At 41.5% G+C, this 20,757-nt stretch overlaps 1 protein-coding gene across 1 annotated transcript in view; it reads left to right on the forward strand.

Moving 5' to 3' along the window:
• The first annotated feature begins 83 nt into the window (after positions 1 to 83).
• LOC129532935 (sortilin-like) overlaps positions 84 to 20,757 on the forward strand; it is a 67,405-nt gene continuing 46,731 nt past the window's right edge. Inside the window, exon 1 of the mRNA XM_063707311.1 lies at positions 84 to 566. Within this exon, the coding sequence (XP_063563381.1) occupies positions 84 to 566 (483 nt within the window). The remainder of the gene's footprint in view (positions 567 to 20,757) is intronic.

A 20,757-nucleotide genomic window follows, 5' to 3' on the forward strand; every position in this document is an offset into this window, starting at 1 on the left:
AGTCTCTGCCCCGTTCCAGCCAATCAGTCCCGCATCGTAGCATCCGAATCCGGGACCCCCGAAGCCGGAGGCGACGCGAGCCAATGAGGAGTGGGCCGGGGAAGAGGGACAGGCGGCCAGCCTATGGGGCGGAGAGGCCCGGCCGCGCGTATTCAAGGAGCGCCACGCTCGGCTCGGGGGTGTGGCGCGCGCCGGCGGGGGTGGGCGGGCGCGCCGGGCGGCTGGTGTCGGCGTCGGCGGCATTCGGCGGCGATGGAGCGGCCCTGGGGAGCTGCGGAAGGCCTCTCGCGCTGGCCCCATGGCCTCGGCTTCCTCTTCCTCCTGCAGCTGCTGCCGCCGGCGACCCTCAGCCAGGACCGGCTGGACGCGCCGCCGCCGCCCGCTGCGCCGCTGCGCCGCTGCCGCGCTGGTCTGGCCCCATCGGGGTGAGCTGGGGGCTGCGGGCGGCCGCAGCCGGGGGCGCGTTTCCCCGCGGCGGCCGTTGGCGTCGCAGCGCACCAGGCGAGGACGAGGAGTGCGGCCGGGTCCGGGACTTCGTCGCCAAGCTGGCCAACAACACGCACCAGGTGAGTGGGCGCCGGGCCCGGGAGCCGCTCGGGTGCGAGGTGCCGCCCGCGTGCCCCTCCCGGCCCGTGCGCCCCGCGACTCCCGGAGGAGACCCCAGCCCCGCCGCGCCCGCGTCCCCCGGGCCGCAGCCCCGAAACTGCGGCGGGCGGGCGGCCGGAGTCGGGCCCGGGCGGCCGGCGGGGCTGTGTTTTGTCACAGGGGAGGCAATCTTAGACTTCCACCGCATTCTTTTTTTTTTTTTTAAGTTGTCAAAATCTCTTGAACATCGTTTTTCGTCTGTATAAATAATCAGGACCCAGTAACGCTGTTAGGCCCCAGGAAGGTGAAGGAGTAATTAACTCTTGAGCGCTTGCAGAAGTTGGGCTGCGCAGAAGCAAAGGTGTGTCCTCTCTGGGTCAGTACTTTCCGGGTGGGAGAGGCGGGAGTTCAGGAGGCCCGAAGCAGCGATCTGGTCACCGTGTTTTAGTAGTTAAGGGGACTAGCTTGGAAATGAGATGGCAATATTTATGTGATCTCTTTTACTGCTTCAGATTTGACCTTCTGTCATGGTACGGAAGTCTGACTAGCATGTCTATATCCCGTGGTGACAAGATTTTCAATAGTTAAGAAACGCATTGCACATATTCTGCTTTGAGCCAACTCTTGGTCAAAAGACTTTCAAAATTATGGGATTTCTGTCCCTGGGGACAAGCAGCTCAACCTTTGCACACTACTGGACTGACAAAACTAATTATTAAGAAAGTCCTGGTTCCTTGCTTCAGCACAACTTGGGCATCTTTCTCCTATTTCTCTAAAATTAACAATTTAATCCTTGCTAGCCACATTTGCATAATGTATTTTCAATTCTATGTATTTTCTCCCTTGCCTGTTTTCCTCTTTGAAAGAAAATGAATTGCACTTGGGGGCAGAGATGGGTGGCCAAGTCTCTGTGCCAGCACTTGTCCTTCTGTAACCGTTTTTCAGCGTCAGCCAAGCCTCAGTCTCCCTTTGGACTGCCTGGTTATCTGGACCATACTTGTTACCTGTAATAGAATTCTCTGATCTGAGGACACAAGACACAAATATTCAGGAATAATTGTGCTTAGTGCATCCCGAGCAGCAGCTGTGTAAAGGTAGCCAAGCTAGTGCTGGAGGATGGGACAGGTTGGGTAGAATGAGTACTGGGAAGTCTTCCTACTTGATGAGAAAAAAAAATCGAATAGACTTCCTTCTCACAGTGGGGGATTGAGAAAGGCTTTACAACACTAATGCTTAATTTATACTGGACCACTTCCTTCCTTGAGCTAGCTGGACACAGCATTCTTACTCCATATTTCAAATTCTTTTCTCGCTGGTTGACCTAACTTTAGGTCTGCTGCTACTCCTGGATTTAGATTTACTCCTGTTTTTCTTTTTCTCTTTTTTTGTGAGATAGAGTCTTACCTCAGCCTCCTGAGTAGCTGGGACTACAGGTGTGCACCACTATGCCTAGCTAATTTTTGTATAATTACTATTTTTTTTTTTTTTGAGATAGGGTCTCACTCTGTTGCCCAGGCTGGAATGCAGTGGTGTGATCACAGCTCACTGCAGCCCTGACCTCCTGGGCTCAAGTGATCCTCTCACCTCAGCCTCCCAAGTAGCCGGGACTACTGGTACATGCACCCAGCTAATTGTTCTTTTCTTTCTTTCTTTCTTTTTTTGAGAAACAGGGTTTTGCCATGTTCCCCAGGCTGGTCTTGAACTCCTGGGCTCAAGTGCTCCGCCCACCTTAGCCTGCCACAGTACTGAGATTAGAGGCGTGAGCCACTATGCCCTGCCTGGATTTATTCCTTGAGTCAGAGTCTTCCTGGTTAGTTTGAATTGATGTGTCATTTGTAATATATTGATTCCAAAGAAAGAGGTTGAAAAAACTGGCTCAGGGGTTCTAAGGCCAAATCTGTGGAAGAGTAGACCTAAAACCACTCATTCTTTGAAGTCCACATGTAAAGAAATTTTCTTCTATTTCTTTCATTTAGCTGTTTGCAATAATTTTTTTTTTAGTTTTTCTCTCCCAGTCTTTTTTTCAGTGACCTTATTTAAAATAGCTATTTTGGCTGGGCACGGTGGCTCACGCCTGTAATCTTATCAATGTGGGAGGCCAAGGCAGGTGGATCACTTGACGTCAGAAGTTCGAGACTAGCCTGGCCAACATGGTGAAACGCTGTCTCTACTAAAAATACAAAAGTTAGCCAGACGCGGTGGCATGCGCCTGTAATTCCAGTTATTCTGGAGGCTGAGGCATGACGATCACTTGAACCCAGGAGGCAGAGGTTGCAGTGAGCCGAGATCGCACTGTTGTACTCCAGCCTGGGTGACAGAGTGAGACTCTATCTCAAAAAAAAAAAAAAAAAAAAGTTTTTGCGTTTGTTAGTCATCCGTGGTCTCTTCTTCAGAGATCTCATCCTTTCTGTATCTGGTTAAAAAAAAAAAAGTGGAGCCTTTGTTTAATATCCTTTACCTTAAAAATGGTTAAGTAGTACTTCTTAACCAAGAATTGTTATGTAGTAGCCTGTTCTTCTGTTTATTTATTTGGTTTTAGAAGTCATAAAAAATCCTGAACTGTATTGAAGAGATCTAGTATTTTTGGACCGTTTATAAAACAGTGTGAAATAAAAGCATCAGCATGACAGAACAACTTTTTATCAGAGATATTGTACTTTGTACAACTGGGGAAGGAAGGTACATGTAGAATCATTTTTCCTACATAACATGACAGGATTCGAGTCCCAAGAAAAAGCAAAAGTTCATGGTTCTCTTATTTCTTTTAACTTGGTCCTGTTTCATTTCAAGCCACATTAATTCACATCATCAATGTATGTGAATGCCCTCCAAATGCCTAGATCTGTGCTAGATGCTGGGGTGCCAAGATACAAAGAAAAGATCATTCAGACTGGAGAATGAAAAGCCTCAGAAGGTTATAGCAAACTACTAGACCTGTGTCTGTGGCTTATGAGGATATATTAGCATTTAACCTGTCTTCTCAAGAAAGCACGGTAAAGCTAAAGCATGATAGTGCGTTTATATTACGGTTTAAGGAGACCGGTGTCCTGATGACCACTCAGGCTTCTCTGTCCATGAAATCCAGCAGGTTTTTCTCTTTGCCCAAGCCTCCCTTTTTCTCTCTAAGGTTTTTTTTTCTCATATCATTTCTTTTCAATCTATTAATTTAAAATATATTTAAAGTGCATTGGGTTTATTACACACAGCATATATTTTTTCACATAGAAGTCCTAATGATTAAGTGCTTTATTTTAGGAGTTGAGGCAGGAGAGGAAAACATTTTCCTTTCTAGTTACAGTATTACAAGTTAGCTATAATAAACTCATGGGAAAGTGGAAATAAAAAATACTGGCTATTACTAAAAAAACAAACAAAAGGGATGACAAGAAAACGAAGGAGAAAGATAAATAGTTATAACTTTCCAAAAATTATGCTCCCTAATTTTGTTCTAAGGGTTTGACTTACCATGGTAAGGTGGTATAGCACTGCCTTATCTGGACTGTCTGCATTTGAACCCTGGCCATGTCACTGTGTGATCCTGGGTGAGTTACTTAAGTTTTCTGTGTCTCAGTTCCTAATCTGTAAAGTGAAGATAAGAGCACTTAATTTGTAGGGTGGTTGTGAGAATTAAATGAGTGTGTGTTAAATTATATATACATAATATATACGTATATGTATATTATTGTATAAATATATATTTGTATTACATAATATTAATATATGCATATGTAATATTGTATTTGTAATGAGTTATAGTATGTATTACAACATATCACATTGTGTTGTATAATCTATACATATGTAATAACTCATTAGAAGAATGTCTGGCACATAATTAGCACTCAGCAATTAGCTATCATTTATAAATGCTCTGTTCTTAGATCTTCCTTTTGCCTGGAACTCAAAACTGTTTTCATGCCACATTTTTAACTGATTCTTTCCTTCAGCTGCTTGGAGTATTCATGACATGTATAACCTTTGTACATGCGTGAAATTGAGCAGGCCTAGAAGACTTTATTGTTGGTTGCTAAGTTGGATTGCTTCAAAACATTTCTGCTGTAAGCACCCCTTTGAGGGTAGGCATGAAACTGTCTTAAAGGAACAGATGAAATGCCTTGGCCAGAGTTGTGGTGGTGGCTGACATAATTTCCTTACTTCTCATTCCTGTGTACAGACCATTTGACAATTTCCTTAAAACTTTTTAAACTTATGATGAATAAAGCCAGGAACTGTTGCTTATTTTCTGTCCTCCCTCTGCTCCTGTCACTAACTACTTCTTTAAACATAACTTCCCAACTTCTACTCCAACTTTAAAGCATCTGGTTCCTTAAATAAACAGGCCCTGTAGAGAGGCCGTGTTGTATGGGGTGTCAGCTCTGGGAAGAATGCGTGTGTTTGTTTGCTGGCGCTGGCAGGGTTGAGTCCAAGCTGACAGGACTGAGTGTGCCTGTCAGAGGCTTCAGGGAGCTGCCGCTGAAGCCCTCGGCCTGTTGTTGTGGATCGCCAGACCTTTGTAACACCCGGAAGTCTGAAGGTCAGTCCTTTAATGCCCCGGAACTTCCTAACTGCCTCATGTCTTCCAATACTTGGCCTCTCTACATCCTACCTTCCCTAGCACCCCCAGCCGTCTAGCTTATTTAATATTCTCTTGAGTTCTGTTTCTTCCATTCAGCTTTGGATCAAGGAGTAGGAGCTCTGTAGGATCTCCTTCTTGGTCCTGGTTGAGCAGAGTGAGCAAAACCCTCACGAAGAGTCCACTCTCATGCAATGTATAGTCAGACCTTTAGCCCCTAGAGGGATGTTAAAATGACTTATGCATTGGATATTTCAGTAAGAAGTATCAGCAGATTTGATGAAGTGTAAATTATCTGGGGAAAGGTTAGTCTTCATCTGAAGTTTGGTTGGGATGAGAGTAGAAAGCTAGCCAGGTATGACAGATGGCTCCAAGGGAATGCAGTGTTAACAATTAGGTAAGTTCTCTGCTGACTCAAATATTTGGCTCTGTGCACAGTGATTTTTAATTAGAAATCTGAGTCTCATGTCTGCTTGTGGAAATAATTGGAAGAAGGCTTATGTTCTGTTCAATTTCTAATGGCTATTTTCTTTTTGTGATTATTAACAACAATAATAGGCTTTCTATCCTGCTGTTTTGATCAGATCTTTCATGTCAGGGTCACAGATACTATTAGCAGTTTCTTCTGCACTCTGCCAGTTTCCAGTCAACTCTTGTCAACAGGCATTGGGTTCTCAGTGGGTGACTGCAGAGTCTGCGTTCCCCAACTTTGTCCCAGTTGGCCTGTTACCCTTGTGTGACCATCACATGCTGGGCAGTGCTTAGCACCAAGTTGTAATGGTCAGAACGGGGGAGTAACGTTCGTTGTTCTCCCTCCTTCCTACCTAATCCTACCCCTCAATTTTTTTTACAGAAAGTGAACTATGTTTTGAGGCTGCAGAAATGAGGCTCAGATATTTTATATAATTAGGAGCTAATATTAAGGCAGACAAAGCCATCACATTTGACATGTAATTTAAAATACAGCTTTTCTAGAAACAACAAAACTGTGGCAATGGCTCTGACAATATTATGAACTAGATACTGCATTTGTAGATTTCTACAAGTTTCAGTTCCCTTTCTCTCCTTTTGTCATCAGTGTTTTTATTGCATCTTTTACTTCTATTTTTAAAAACTTGGTGAAAACTTGTTCTTCCCACTATGTGGTCTCAGTGATTTGTATGCAGGTGGATTTGAGGATTAATGGGGCTTGAAGAACAAGCTGATCAATTTCAGTCAGTTCTAGGCAGCTTTTTTGTTCTTGTTTCAATGGTGACTGCAGTCAAAGTTGGGTTAGTAATATGTTGTTTTGAGATAGTTTGGTTGAATGAATGTTCATGACAGATTCCTCATACCTATGAAAATTTTTAGGTGAAAGATGGAGGCTGTTTTTCCTTCTCTATCCCCAATCTCAATCTCAGGAAACCACAGTAAAAACAAAATTCTTCCACTCAGAACCTGTTGTGTTTTGCCGAGGAAGTTTTCTGTGAATGTAACTTATTTTCTGTTTTGTGTTTTAGTCTCTGGCCCTCGATTCCTCATCTACAGCACAAGAAGTTTTGGACTAGCTTTAAAATTTCTTTCAAAAATTCTATGATTCATGTGGGAGAGGCCAGAGGTTGTGATCACAAATGTTTTCCTGGCTGATTCCAAATTTAGAAGCAAACTGTGGCTCTTTGACTTCCCAGTCAAACTTGAACATAGCATGGATTTCACATTTAGGGGTGTTTTACTACCACCTCCAGAACTTGCTTCAGTGAAATATGCGTGTTCTTAAAGATAGCAGGAGTACTTTTTTTCATGTAGTTATGAAAGACATTTTTCTCTTTTATTTTGGGCTTAATATTTTACCGTTTGTTCCTTGTTGGCTGAAAAATCTAATGCTAATAAAAGCTACTAGCTTGAATAGTCCAAAAGCAAACCCAACAGATAGCAGTAAATTCATTTTTCTTTTTCCCTTTCCGATAGTACTCTGCCAAAACTGGGGCTTTTTTTCTTCATCCTGGCTGCGTGTGTGTTTGAAAATAGATGGTCAGCTTACCATAAATATATTCACATGTAGAAACTTATATGTGATTAATTGGCTTGATTTATTTATTTTTATCAGAAGAAAACATATGTATGTTCCTTCTCTGGCTTATGAATACTATCCGTCTTATGTTTGCTTTGGATAAGCATTTTAGTCTTCCTGTATGTCCTAAAACGCACACACACACACACACACACACACACACACACACACACACTTTCTAATATTGTACTGAAGCCAGTTTGCAAGTCTGGTTCCACAGTACAATTGCTCTGAAGGACCAGGAGAAATTGAACTGGGAAGGAAAATTTGTATTAACTTCAATAATTCCCAGACAAGTTAGTTCAAATCATTTTTATCTAGTATTTGCTATTTGTCACAAAGGATTCAAAACATAAATATGTTGTATACAAAATCTCAAAGAGATGTCTCAATACCCAGATTTGGGTCCTGGCTCTGCTGCTTCGTAGCTGTGTGACTATGGAAAATCACTTAACTTCAGTGGTCTTTACAGTTGTTTTTTAAACTAGAGCAGCAGCTCTTAGGATTGTTTGGAGGGTCAAATGAGAAGTTTTATCAATGTGTTTTGTTAAAGGTAAAGTACTATATAGATGTCATTCATTTAGACACTTACTGAGCTGCCTGCCATGTACTGAGTGGAGTCCAGACCTGTGCATAAACAAAGCAAAGCACTGGGGCTATCTTAAGGATTTAGGTGTTCAGAGATGTTTCACTGGGAGTTTGGAAGAAGGCTTGACCACTGCAGTGCAGTGTTCTGGGAAAGCCCTCTGGCTGAAGAGAGAATCAAAGTGGAGGTGATTTTTAGGGAGATCTGTAACGGCACGAAGGAAGTAGGAAAATCCAAGATATGTTCAAGGGATGGTCAACAGAAACTTTATTTTAGGGTGAGGTAGTTGATGGGGAGTATGACTAAGGTTTCCAGGAAAACATATAGGGAAGTTAAAAAAAAATAGCTCTTTTGTGGGGGATGGAAAGAGAGGAGGGGCGTGGGTAGTGAGTTTGGCAAAAGGACTTACTTGTGAAAGAGTTTTAACAGATAGTGCTAGACATGAGGCTAGAGCTGGAGGAACCAGAGGTAGAAATGGGGAGCCAAGAAGAGTTCCCCTTTCAGAGGCCGGCCATTGCTTTGGTCTTGGATGTGAAGGTTCCAGAGGAAAGCAGAACAGAAGGTGAGGCAGACCATCCTTTATACTTGAAGTGCTAACGTTTCCAAAAAGCACTCCTAAACTTCTGGACCTGGTTGAAGAAGAATGTGAGCCAAGGCATGAGGAAGCCAGGAGCTGTAAGACAGTGATGCCTATGAACAGATTTTTCTGAACATTTGTGAACAAGGATAAGGTTGAACTCTTGCTGATAATGTGCTTAATGGTTTGAATCATGGATTATTGGGCCGATTAGCTGGTCAGAGCCCTTTTGCTGATGCGGCTGGCTGACTTGCTTACTGGCCAAGAGCTGGGAGTAGAACACAGATGTCCCAACATGGTGCTGCATTTGGAAGTGTTTCATAGGAGTGTTGAAATCAATGCATTTGCTTTAGGGATAAGGCAAAGTTATGAGATCCCAGTTATAAGTAATATAGTTGTGAATTCTACTCTTTTTCTCAAGGTCATAGTACCCTCAACAGAGCTCAACTAGCCTTTCTAGGCCTCAGTTTCCCGTCACATAAAATGGAGGATTATCATGAAGTTTTGAAGGGAAGATATATGTGAAAATATTTTGAAACCTTGAAGTACCGTATGAGTATGATTTGTATAATTCCTTAATAAACCTGCTGATGTATCACAGCCCCCACAGGGCCTGCTTGTCAGCCAGGTGATCCTGATAGATAAAGCCCTTGAGCCAAACCCTGAGGAGCATGTGTATTAAAGCAGACGGATGAGGCATAAATGCGTTTGGTTTATCACTTGGCAGAGTTGGATGACAGGCTTGGGTTGGGGTGGCAAGAATTAAAGTGAGTCAAGATTGGCAGAAATGTAAGACGTGTATGTAGTGGTTTTCTTCTTTTTTTAAGCCTTTGTGATTATGTCAAACTTTTGTTAATTGATGATGGTTTGAGGCAGTAGTTTGGGAGAACAGGATCTCAGGTATTAGATCTGGATTCAAACTTCAGTGGTGACCATGGACAAATTAACCTCTCTGAACCTTAGATTTTTCATCTATGAAATGGGAGTACTAATACTACCTCTTAGGGTCATTGTGAAGGTAGTACAGGATTTAGTGTATATTCTTTTGTTGAGGATTTCTTGTAATGATTTTCACTACAAAGCTTCTGACACATTACCAGTTAGATGCTTAAATATTTGTACATGTGCTTAATTTTTTTCATATCTCTAATATTTCTAGAGAATTATTATAGGTACTCACAAGAACTGCATCTGGATTAAGACATATTAGCCCTGGCTAAGCAGGGTGACTCACACCTATAATCCCAAGATTTTTGGAGTCTGAGGCAAGAGAATCACTTGAGCCCATGAGTTTGAAACCAGCCTGGGCAATATAGTGAGACCCCATCTGTATAAAAAATTTTTTTTAATTAGCCTGGTATGGTAGCATATGCCAGTAGCCCTAGCCACACAAGAGTCTGAGGTGAGGGGATCACTTGAGCCCAGGAGTTTTGAGGCTGTCGTGAGCTATGATTGCGCCACTGCATTCCAGCCTGGGCAACAGAGCGAGATACTGTCTTCCAAAAATACAAAAAAATTTATTAGGGGTAGGTAGTGGTGCACATCTAGAGTTCCAGCTATTTGGAAGGCTGAGGCAGGAGGATAGCTTGAGCCCAGGAGTTCAAAGCTATAGGACACTATGATTGCATCTGTGAATAACCACTGTACGCCAGCCTGGGCAACATAGTGAGGTCCCATATCTAAAAGGAAAAAAAAATGTACTACTTGTATCACTGGACTCAGGATGAAAAAAGAGGAGGGTGGGAGATAGGTTTAGGCAGAGATCATCTATTCAAAATGCCTTTCTTTCTTTTTCTTTTTTTTTTTTTGAGACAGGGTCTCGCTCTGTTGCCCAGGCTGGAGTGCAGTGGCACTATCTCAGCTCACTGCAACCTCCGCCTCCGGGGCTCAAGCAGTTCTCTGCCTCAGCCCCCCAAGTAGCTGGGATTACAGGTGCCCGCCACCACACCCGGCTAATTTTTGTATTTTTAGTAGAGATGGGGTTTCACCATCTTGGCCAGGCTGGTCTTAAACTCCTGACCTCGTGATCCACCCACCTCGGCCCCAAAGTGTTGGGATTGCAGGCGTGAGCCACCGCGCCCAGCCCAAAATGCCTTTCTTGAAGCTATGGGAGATAGAGAAGAAAATAATCAGATTAATAATCAGAAAACAGTAATCAGATACCTGGTCATCTGGTTATAATAGCTTCAAGCATATGTGGTTAAATAGTTTTTGTTTTGTTTTAAAACAAAATTTTAAATTTTAAACAAAATTTAAAAATTTAAGAGACATGGTCTTTACTGTGTCACCCAGACTGGAGTGCAGGGGTGTAATCATGGTTTGTTGTAACCTTGAATTCCTGGGCTCAAGTGATCCTCCTGCCTCAGCCTCTGCAGTAGCTAGGACTACAGGCACATATCCCTGTGCCTGGCTAGTAAATAGGTTGAAATAACTTAAAGTTATTTATTTTTATTTATTTATTTTTTGAGACTGAGTCTCACTGTTGTCCTGGCTGGGTGGAGTACAGTGGCATGATTTCAGCTCACTGCAACCTCTGCCTCCTGGGTTCAAGTGATCCTCCTGCCTCAGCCTCCAAAGTAGCTGGGACTGCAGATGTGCACCACCACACCTGGCTAATTTTTGTATTTTTAGTAGAGATGGGGTTTCACCATGTTGGCCAGGCTGGTCTTGAACTCCTGACCTCAGGTGATCTGCCTGCCTCAGCCTCCCAAAGTGCTGGGATTACAGGCATGAGCCACTGCACCTGACCAAATTATTTTTTAAAGACTATAATTTAATAACAATTTTTCTTCCCCTTCATTAAGCTTTAATTTGTTAAGAGTTAATGACTCTGGTTTAAGTTGATAGCTCTGAAATAGCACCTTGCATATTTCACCCCTTTCTTTAACTGAGCAGCTGCTATTAGCTTTCCACTCTACTGATCTCTGTGAAGTTTCAAGAAATATTAGTGAAATGTGATAGGTACTTCTTAGGAACTTTGCTTGAAAGAATAGCGGACCAGAATGTTGATGGAATTATTTTTTATTATGTGCATATTGCTTTTTTAAACTTTTAACAATTATTTAAAATTAGAGATCAGGTCTTACTATGCTGCCTAGGCTGGTCTGGGATTCCCGGGCTCAAGTGATCCTTCTGCCTGGGCCTCCCAAAGTGCTAGGAGTATAGGTGTGAGCCACCACACCTGGCCTATGTGCATATTTATTTAACCTACTATTTCACCACTTCCTGGCCTATATTAACCCTCTGTTCCAGTTAAAGGGACCTTCTAACCAGTCCCTTCAGCTCCCCATATGGTCTGTTGCTTCTCCATCTTTGTTTTCATGGGTTTCTTCCTGTCTGAATGCCCTTCTAGCCCTTGTTAGTTTTTCCTGTTCTCTTCTATAATTTTGGACTGTGCCATGTAATACAACACTTCTGTCTTGTGTTCAGTTTCATTTATAGAAGTTTTACTCCCTAAATGATAAACTCCTTAAAGGTAGGGCCCAGCTTGTACTATGAGTCCTTCATCACTTTTGCCTCCCACAATGCTGAAGAAAGAGTAGTCATGAAATGTGTAGTCTGGAGTCAGACAGACATGAGATTGAAACCTTGCTCTGCCACTTACCAACTTTTTGACTTTGAGCAAATTACTTAACGCCTCTGAGCCTGCTGCTTTCTTTATAAATTAACAGTGAGTACCTTAATATATAATACTAATATAATAAGTGCTTAGTAAAGGTTAAATATTATTGTTTTTCTTTAATTCAGCAGTTGTTTGTCAAGCACCTATACACATGAGGCACTTATCAGGTCCTGGGAACTGGTGTAGAACACCAGACCTCTGCCTTGATGGAACTTTATGGACCAATAGAGAAAATGGCACTAAATGATATATAATTATAAATGTAGTAATTACCAAGAAGAAAAATAGTAACCACTGGAATAATTGACAGGTCTTTTTTAGTCTGGGGCATTAGGAAAGATTCACTGAGAAATTATTTAAACTGATACTTGAATAGAATTTTGCCAGGAAGAGTATCTCAGGCAGAGAGAACAACATGTTCATAAGGCCTGGGTCTAGAAAGAGCTTGGCATACTGCAGGATCTGGAAGAAGGCCAGTGTGGTTGTAGCAGAGGGAATGGGGGAAGGGGTTAGCGCCCACACCCAAGGGATAAGCAGCAAGCCTTTATGGTTCTCTCGGCTCAGTCAGCTGGCAACTGGAGCATATCTCTTTGTCACTTTCTTTTCTTTAAAATGAACTTAAGATATAACAATTAAATGCAAAAATTATGAAATGTAGCTATTTATTGAGAAATGAATTGTTTCATGGAAGTGACTTTCAAAAACTAAGCCTACCCTTTTATAAAGTGCCAAAGGTTTTTTGTTTGCTTGCTTTTTTAATGGAAATCTTTCTAATATACTTCTCTGCCTTCTTGGTCAACAGTATGAGCCTAGGTCACTAAGAAGAGAATAAATTATGCTATACCAGGACTGCTGTGGTTTGAATGTGCCTCCCCAAATTCATGTTTTAGGAACTTAATCGTCAATGTAACAGTATTAAGTGGTGGGTCTTTAAGAGGTATTATATCATCAGGGCACCAACTCATGAATGGATTAAGGCCTTTATCCCAGGAGTGGGTTAATTATAATAGGGAGAGAGTTTGGTCCTATTTCTTTTCTTTTTGTTGTTGTTGTTGTTGTTGTTGTTGTTGTTGTTGTTGTTGAGACAGAGTCTCACTCTATTGTCCAGGCTGGAGTGCAGTGTTGTGATCTCAGCTCACTGCAACCTCTGCCTCCCAGGTTCAAGGGATTCTCGTGCCTCTGCCTCCCAAGTAGCTGGGATTACAGGTGTACGCCACCACACCTGGCTAATTTTTGTATTTTTAGTAGAGATGGGGTTTCACCATGTTGCCCAGGCTGGTTTCAAACTCCTGACCTCAAGTGATCCACCTGCCTTGGCCTCCCAAAGTGCTGCAATTACAGGCATGAGCTACCATGCCTGGCCTGGTCTTATTTCTTTTCTGTGTCTCCTGTGCTTGCTTCCACTTTCTGCCATGGGATGATCCTCTGCAGATGCCTATACTCTTGGACTTCACAGCCTCCAGAACTGTGAGCTACATAAACGTCTTTTCTTTATAAATTGCCCTGTCTTGGATATTCTCTTATAGCAACTGAAAATGGACTAAGACAATGACTCACAGTATTTTAATGTGGTATGACATTTAATACCCACAGGAACTATTGAGATATGTGGGGCTATCTTCTCCCATTTCAGATGTCCTGGATTATAAACTTAATGCCATTGTCTGCCTGTTTGCTTTTTTGCTGCAGAAATGATATTCCCTTTGTAATTCGTCTTGTAATATCCTCTTCCTCTTGCTGTTGTCCCTGTCTGTCTCTACATATATCACCCTCAAATTTGATTTGCTTCCTCTCTATGCTGAGAAAGCAGATTTCTAATATTAGACAATTCTAACCAGTTTAATAAATTGAATTAGAGTGATGGTCTGCAAATTTCTCTTAGAAGTCAAATGCACAGATTTTTAATGCATGATAGTGACATCAGAGGTCTCCTTGCTTCTTTTCGGTGAGTATCCGGGTTGCTGAGGTATCTGAATCATGGAGGTTGCTGTTGCCCCTCTCCTTTGAACACTGGCTTATTGTGGAGCAGGGAACTGATCTCGAAAACAACAAAAACCCAGATACATAGCAGTTGAAAAGCAAACTGAGTGGCTAAATTATTGATGAGTCATAGAATTTTAAAGCTTAGAGAGACTGGAAAGATTGTCATTCTAGCCCCCGCACTTCGGTAATGATGTCAGGTTGTGCTGCCCAATTTCACGCAGCGTTTTGTAGAGCTGGAAATAAAATTTGGGTTGACTGATTATTAGCCTGGTACTCTCCTCTGTATCATGCTCCCTCAGAAAACTCTGAATAATTAAATAGATTTGGAAACTTGTACATTATTTTGTAGTTAATTTTTTCATTTCCAAGAATAGACTTCATGAGAACTGGGACATTTGTGATCTTATTTCTGGCTCATGTTTTATGATTCTAGCAGTGCCTGATTTAACAGAACTATATTCTGTTAGGATTTTCTTCCTGCCTGCAAAAGCATCACTCAGGTTGTGTTCTAGGCCTCACTGGGGTTTGGAAGCCTAATCCTAGATCGGCAGTCTGTATGGGATCACCGATGCCTTGCCTTTGTAATTCTCAGTTTTACCCCTGAGGAAATAGATTCCCAACAGATAAGATGATTTGTGCTTACCTTCCCAACCAGTTAGTTACTGAGCTAGGCTTAACGTTCTTTTGTAGTTTTATTTTCATTGTGACAGGCTGACTTCTGTAGATTAAAAGTCTAGTATGTTTAGCCTTTATTTTTAGATTTCTGTACATAAGATGCCTGTTGATAGGTTATAATCTTCAGTAGCTCAGAGCATGTATTATCACAGCACATGGTAGGCATGCAGACGTATTTGTTGAAAGAGGGCAGGTATGTGAAGAATGCCGTCATTGAATTCACTTCCTTCTTTGCTTGTCAAAAAGGCTGCTCCTGATGGGGTCAGGCCATCAGCAAGTGGCTTTTAAGCTGGGCCTTGCCTTGGGAAAACTGACTCACATGCAATAGTGCAGGTGTTAGTTTTTTCAGTGTTTTATTTTTGATCATGTGTGTAACTAAAGATATAAGTTTCTCATGACTGGATTTTTTTCCAACCTACAGTGACTCTTGGGACCAACTTTAAATTTTCCAAGCTTATAGTAACAGTAATTTAATTTGGTTTCTAGTTTAATTAGATGGGAAGATGGTTGTTTCCATGAAGAATCTTGTGAACAGAACCTAGGGGGTATTCAGACGATCGTAGAAATGAACATTGTGCTAATTCATGAACTCTAAAGTGTGGGGGCCCCCTGCTTTAAGATGGTAGGCAATAAATGCTTGGATGAGTCTTACATCATCTGCTTTCAAGGTGGATGCATTTTAGAGAAGGTAGTACAAGCTGTCCCCTGCTTTCTAACATAATGAATTCCTGAAAACCTATTTGACAGTCAGATGGCAACTATAAATGCCAGCCAGTTACTTCTGCTTCCCAGAGCTCCCCTACCGAGGGCAGTAGATGGCTGTTGGTACCATCTGGGACACCAGAAATCACTGTTCAATAGGTAATGGACAAAAGGCTCTGAATGTGACTCTGAAAAGGAAGTTTAGTGTTATCAGTCATTAATGATATTAGGAGGTCTACCTTACATCAAGACCACCTATGTTCCTGTGCCTCAGTGTAGCAGGGGCTCTTTGACCTATCCTGTAACCTTCTGGTATATCTGTTAAGTAGTGTAATATAAATAAGAATAACATGCATCCAGGCGTGGTGGTTCACACCTGTAATCCCAGCACTTTGGGAGGCTGAGGCAGGCAGATCACTTGAGGTCAGGAGTTCGAAACCATCCTGGCCAGCATGGTAAAACCCCGTCTCTACTAAAAATACAAAAGTGAGCCAGGCATGGTGGCATGCACCTGTAATCTTAGCTACTGGGAAGGCTGAGGCAGGAGACTTGCTTGAACCCAGAAGGTGGAGGTTGCAGTGAGCTGAGATCATGCCATTGCACTCCAGCCTGGGCAACAGAGTGAGACTTTGTCCCCCAAAAAAATAAATAGATAAACTGATATGGTCTATGTGTACTTTTTATATCACCCTTTCCTTTATACTTTTTCTTTCCTTTCTTTTTTTTAAGTAAAAATAGCCTACTTATATAGTTTTATTTTTAAAATGATTTCTGCCAATTGGAGGTGGGATGAGAGTAATTTATGCACTCTAGAAAAACTATAAAGAAGAGTGCACCCCTATCAATTCTATAATACCACTTAAAGACAGTTGCTATTGATATTTTAAAGGGTATCCTTCCAGATACCTTTTTTTTTTTTATTTTTTAAGGGACAATCTTGCTCTGTCATCCAGACTAGAGTGCAGTGGCACAATCATGGCTGACTGTAGCCTTGACCTCCTGGGCTCAAACAATGTATCTGGGACGACAGGTGCTTGCCACCATGCCTGGCTAGTTTTTATTGTTGTTGTTATTGTTGGTTTTGTGGAGGCAAAGTCTCACTATGTTTCCCAGGCTGGTCTCAAACTCCTGAGCTTAAGCAATTGTTCTGCCTCATCCTCCCAAAGTACTAGGATTATAGGTGTGAGCCACTGTGCCCGGCCCCTGATAACATTGTAACCATAAATATGCACATATGATGTCACATGCTGTTTTGTAGCCTGCTTTTTACTAATATGCTCTGAGTATCTTTCAATGTCAGTAAATACCTGAAACATTTTTGTTTTGGGTTTTTTAAATTTTTTTAAACGTTTCTTCTTTTTTTCCTTGTTCTTGAAACATTTTTAATAGCACCTGATAAATTGTTGTATGGCATAACATAATTTACTTAACAAATCTCCAGTTCTTCATTTATAATATACAGGTATAGTAATATCTCATGGGGTTATGTGGATTAAATAATAATGTGTGTAAGATACCTAACACAGAAGATGACATGTGGGGAATGTTCAATAGTTGTTAGCTGCAATAATCACCCCAACATATGACATCTTTTATAAAGGTGTGTGATTATCCCCTTATGACAAATTCCTAAGAATAGGATTTGCTCAGGCACATGATACAGACGTTCTCAGTTTTTATTTGCATCACCAAATAGCTCTCCAGAAAAGTTGCAGCAATTTATGTACTCCCACCCACCACCGTAGAAGAAGGTGTTCTGGTCCCTATGCCCTCACTGGATACATTTTGTCAAGTCTTTTAATCTTTGCCAGTCTGAAAGGCAAAAATGTCATATTTTTCTTTTTCTTTCTTGGCTCACTACAACCTCTACCTCCTGGGCTCAAACCACCCTCCCATCTCAGCCTACTGAGTAGCTGGGACTACAGGTGCACACCACCATACCCGGCTAATTTTTTTTTTTTTTTTTTTTTTTTTTTTGTGGAGACAGGGTTTTGCCATGTTGCCCAGGCTGGTCTCAAACTCCCGGGCTCAAGTGATCCTCCCGCCTTGGCCTCCCAAAGCCTGGGATTACAGGTGTGAGCCACTACACCGGCCTGTTTTTTTTGTTTTAGAGATTAAATAGCTTTTCAAATGTTTATTGGCCATTTCTTTGTCCTTCTATGAATTGGGTGCTCATGTTCTTTCCCTATTTTCCAAAAACCTGTTTGAGGTTTTGGCCTGTTTCCTACTGATTTGAAAACCCTTTCTATATTAATATTTTGTCATGTTACAAATAATTTTATATTAATTGAAACCCTTTCTATATTAATACTTTGTCATGTTACAAATAATTTTTTCCAGTTTTTTCCAGCTTTCTCTTTGGTGTTTTGCAATTTAAACTTTTTACATAGTCAGAGTAAATCCTTAAGTATGAGTTCTGATTTTTGTACCATTTTTATAAAGGTCTTCCCATTCCAAGGTTATAAAAATATTCGCTTATACTTCTAGTATCATTTTTTGACACAGGGTCCCACTCTGTCACCCAGGCTGGATTACAGTGGTGCCATCACAGATCACTACAGCCTCGAACTCCCAGGCTCAAGCAATCCTCCCACCTCAACCTCCTGAGTTGCTGGGACCACAAACTCATGCTATGCCACCACACCTGGCTATTGTTTTTTTGTTTGTTTTCTTTTTTGGTAGAGACAGGGTCTCACTATGTTGCCCAGGCTGGTCTCAAACTCCTGGGCTCAAGCAGTCCACCCACCTGGGCCTCCCAAAATGCTAGGATTACAGGGGTGAGCCACTGTGCCTGGCCATTTCTAATATTTTTATAATTTAATTTTTTTACATTTAAATCTTCGCCCTATATGGAATTTATTTAGGCATTTTAAGAAGGGAGTTAGGAATTCAGCTTTTTATTTTATTTTTTTTCCAAATAGCCAGTTTTTCCAGTGTTCTTATACCACTAACTTCAAATGCTAGCTTTATCATGTGCTAAAAGAAACCTCATCCATTCCTGGATCTGTTTTGCTCTATTGATTAGTCTATTCCTGCGCCAGTAACTCTGTCATGGGATTAATAAATTTTTCCAAAAGTGGCAATAATTTCATGCTCATCTGCTCCTGGTAGAATCAAGCTGACATTTCACCCAGCTACTCTTAAACTTCTTGGCTTCTGTGCTTCCTATCCTAGGGTAGGATTAGGTCATCTGAATGACTGTATTTGCTCTGGGCTCCTCAGGGTACTGGCTTTTGGACTGTTAAGCACAGAAACAGTATATTTACATAGTTTTCCTTAATTTTGACCTGTTTCTAGATCATACGTTTAGCTGACTCCTTAGCAATATGAAGTGACCAGATCGTGTTCTCTTTGTGCCAAATGAAGCTTGTCCAACCCACAGCCCGTGGGCCACATGTGGCCCAGGGTGGCTTTGAATGCAACCCAATACAAATTCGTAAACTTTCTTAAAACATTATGAGATTTTTTTGTATGATTTTTTTTTTTAGCTAATTAGCTATTGTTAGTGTTAATGTATTTTATGTGTGGCCCAAGACAGTTTTTCTGCCAGTGTGCCCCAGGGAAGCCAAAAGATTGGACACCCCAATAATCTGCCTCTTAGGCATGCTACATTAGAGCAACATAGCTATTTTTTTTTTTTTTTCTTTTTGAGACGGAGTTTCACTTTGTCACCCAGGCTGGAGTGCAGTGGCGCAGTCTCGGCTCACTGCAACCTCTGCTTCCTGGGTTCAAGCAATTCTTCTGCCTCAGCCTCCTCAGTAGCTGGGCCTACAGGTGTGTGCCACCACACCCAGCTAATTTTTGTATTTTTAGTAGAGACGGAGTTTCACCATATTGGTCAGGCGGGTCTTGAACTCCTGACCTCAGGTGATCCACCCGCCTCAGCCTCCCAAGATGCTGGGATTACAGGTGTGGTGTGAGCCATCATGCCTGGCCTCCAGTTATTGTTTACCAGAAACAAAACATGCTTCACCTCTCCCCACACTCTCCATTTGAATTATCATTTATACAACTAACACGTAACATCTTTATATATATATATATATATATATATATATATATATATATATATATAAAACATTCACTCTACCTTCTGTTGGCTGGACTCTCTAACATAGTACTAGATGTTTTTATATGATTCATTATTTTGATATTATAGAACATTCTTCGGTAATACTGTGTCAGAGGTTTTGGGTTTTCCCTTCCTATAGGGATTATCCCGCCTTTCAGTTATTTCCAGCAACAAAGCTTTATCCTCTGCTCATATTTCATTTATTCTTCTTACTTTGCCTTGATTACAGCAATTGAGCCATAACTTATTGGCTCATTATTTTCAGGCCTATGTATCATCAGACACCTTTCCTGTCTAAGTGATCCAGTGGCCTCTCTCAGCTTTCTTTGGGTCTTTCAAGCAGGAGTACTGTTTCTAAAGTGTCTTCTTAAATATATTTCCTTTTCACTATTTTTATTTTCCTTCTATTTCAACCTTAACTTTCTTTATTCTGACCTTGAGATTCTTCTTATTATTATTCTTTTAAATATAGACCGGGTCTCTCTCTGTTTTCCAGACTAGAGTGCAGTGGCATGATCATAGCTTACTGCAGCTTCGAATTCCTGGGCTCAAGTGATCCTCCTACCTCAGCTTCCTGAGTAGCTAGAACTACAGGTGTGTACCACCATGCCTGGCTGATTTTTAACTTTTTTGTAGCGATGGGGGCGGGGTCTCACTATATTGCCCAGGCTGGTCTTGAACTCGTGGACTCAAGTGACCTCCCACCTCAGCCTCCCAATGTGCTGGGATTACAGGCATGAACCACCATACTCAGCCTGAAATTCTTTATTTTAACAAGTCTTAATAGCATTTACTGTATACTCAGCATTTTACTAGATGGTGATATTAATAGATTTTATTTGTGGTGTTCTTTGAAAATTTTCAAGATACTTGCATATTATCTTCCTGTGTGTTCTACCTGCACCGCTGCCTTCTCTCATTGCCTTGCTCTTGCTTATATCTGCCTCCCAACTCTGTAAACTCTGCTTAAATCTCAGTAGTCAGACCTTTATTTCTTCACTTGAAATTTGAATTTCTCTTCTATATAGACTACCCCTGCTCAGTGCCTCTAAACACTTCGACGTGTTCAGGGCATCTTTACCAATGTTTAGCTACGTGAAGTTAATGGTAACTACAATGGGAAGGAGAGGAGTAAGGTCACCATCATGTGTGAACATCTAAGAACACATACCAGTGTATAACAGTGTCTTGGCTGGCTGGAAGAGCATAGGAATAAATGCTATTCAGCCATTATTTACTGAGACAGCAGTAACCGTGTTAGAAGGAAGATTACATACAGATCAATAATGTTAGTTCAGGACAAACAGCTATCATGAGTTAAAAAAAATACTA

The sequence above is a fragment of the Gorilla gorilla genome, chromosome 1 (assembly GCF_029281585.2).
Source record: "Gorilla gorilla gorilla isolate KB3781 chromosome 1, NHGRI_mGorGor1-v2.1_pri, whole genome shotgun sequence".
NCBI classification, from domain to species: domain Eukaryota; kingdom Metazoa; phylum Chordata; class Mammalia; order Primates; family Hominidae; genus Gorilla; species Gorilla gorilla.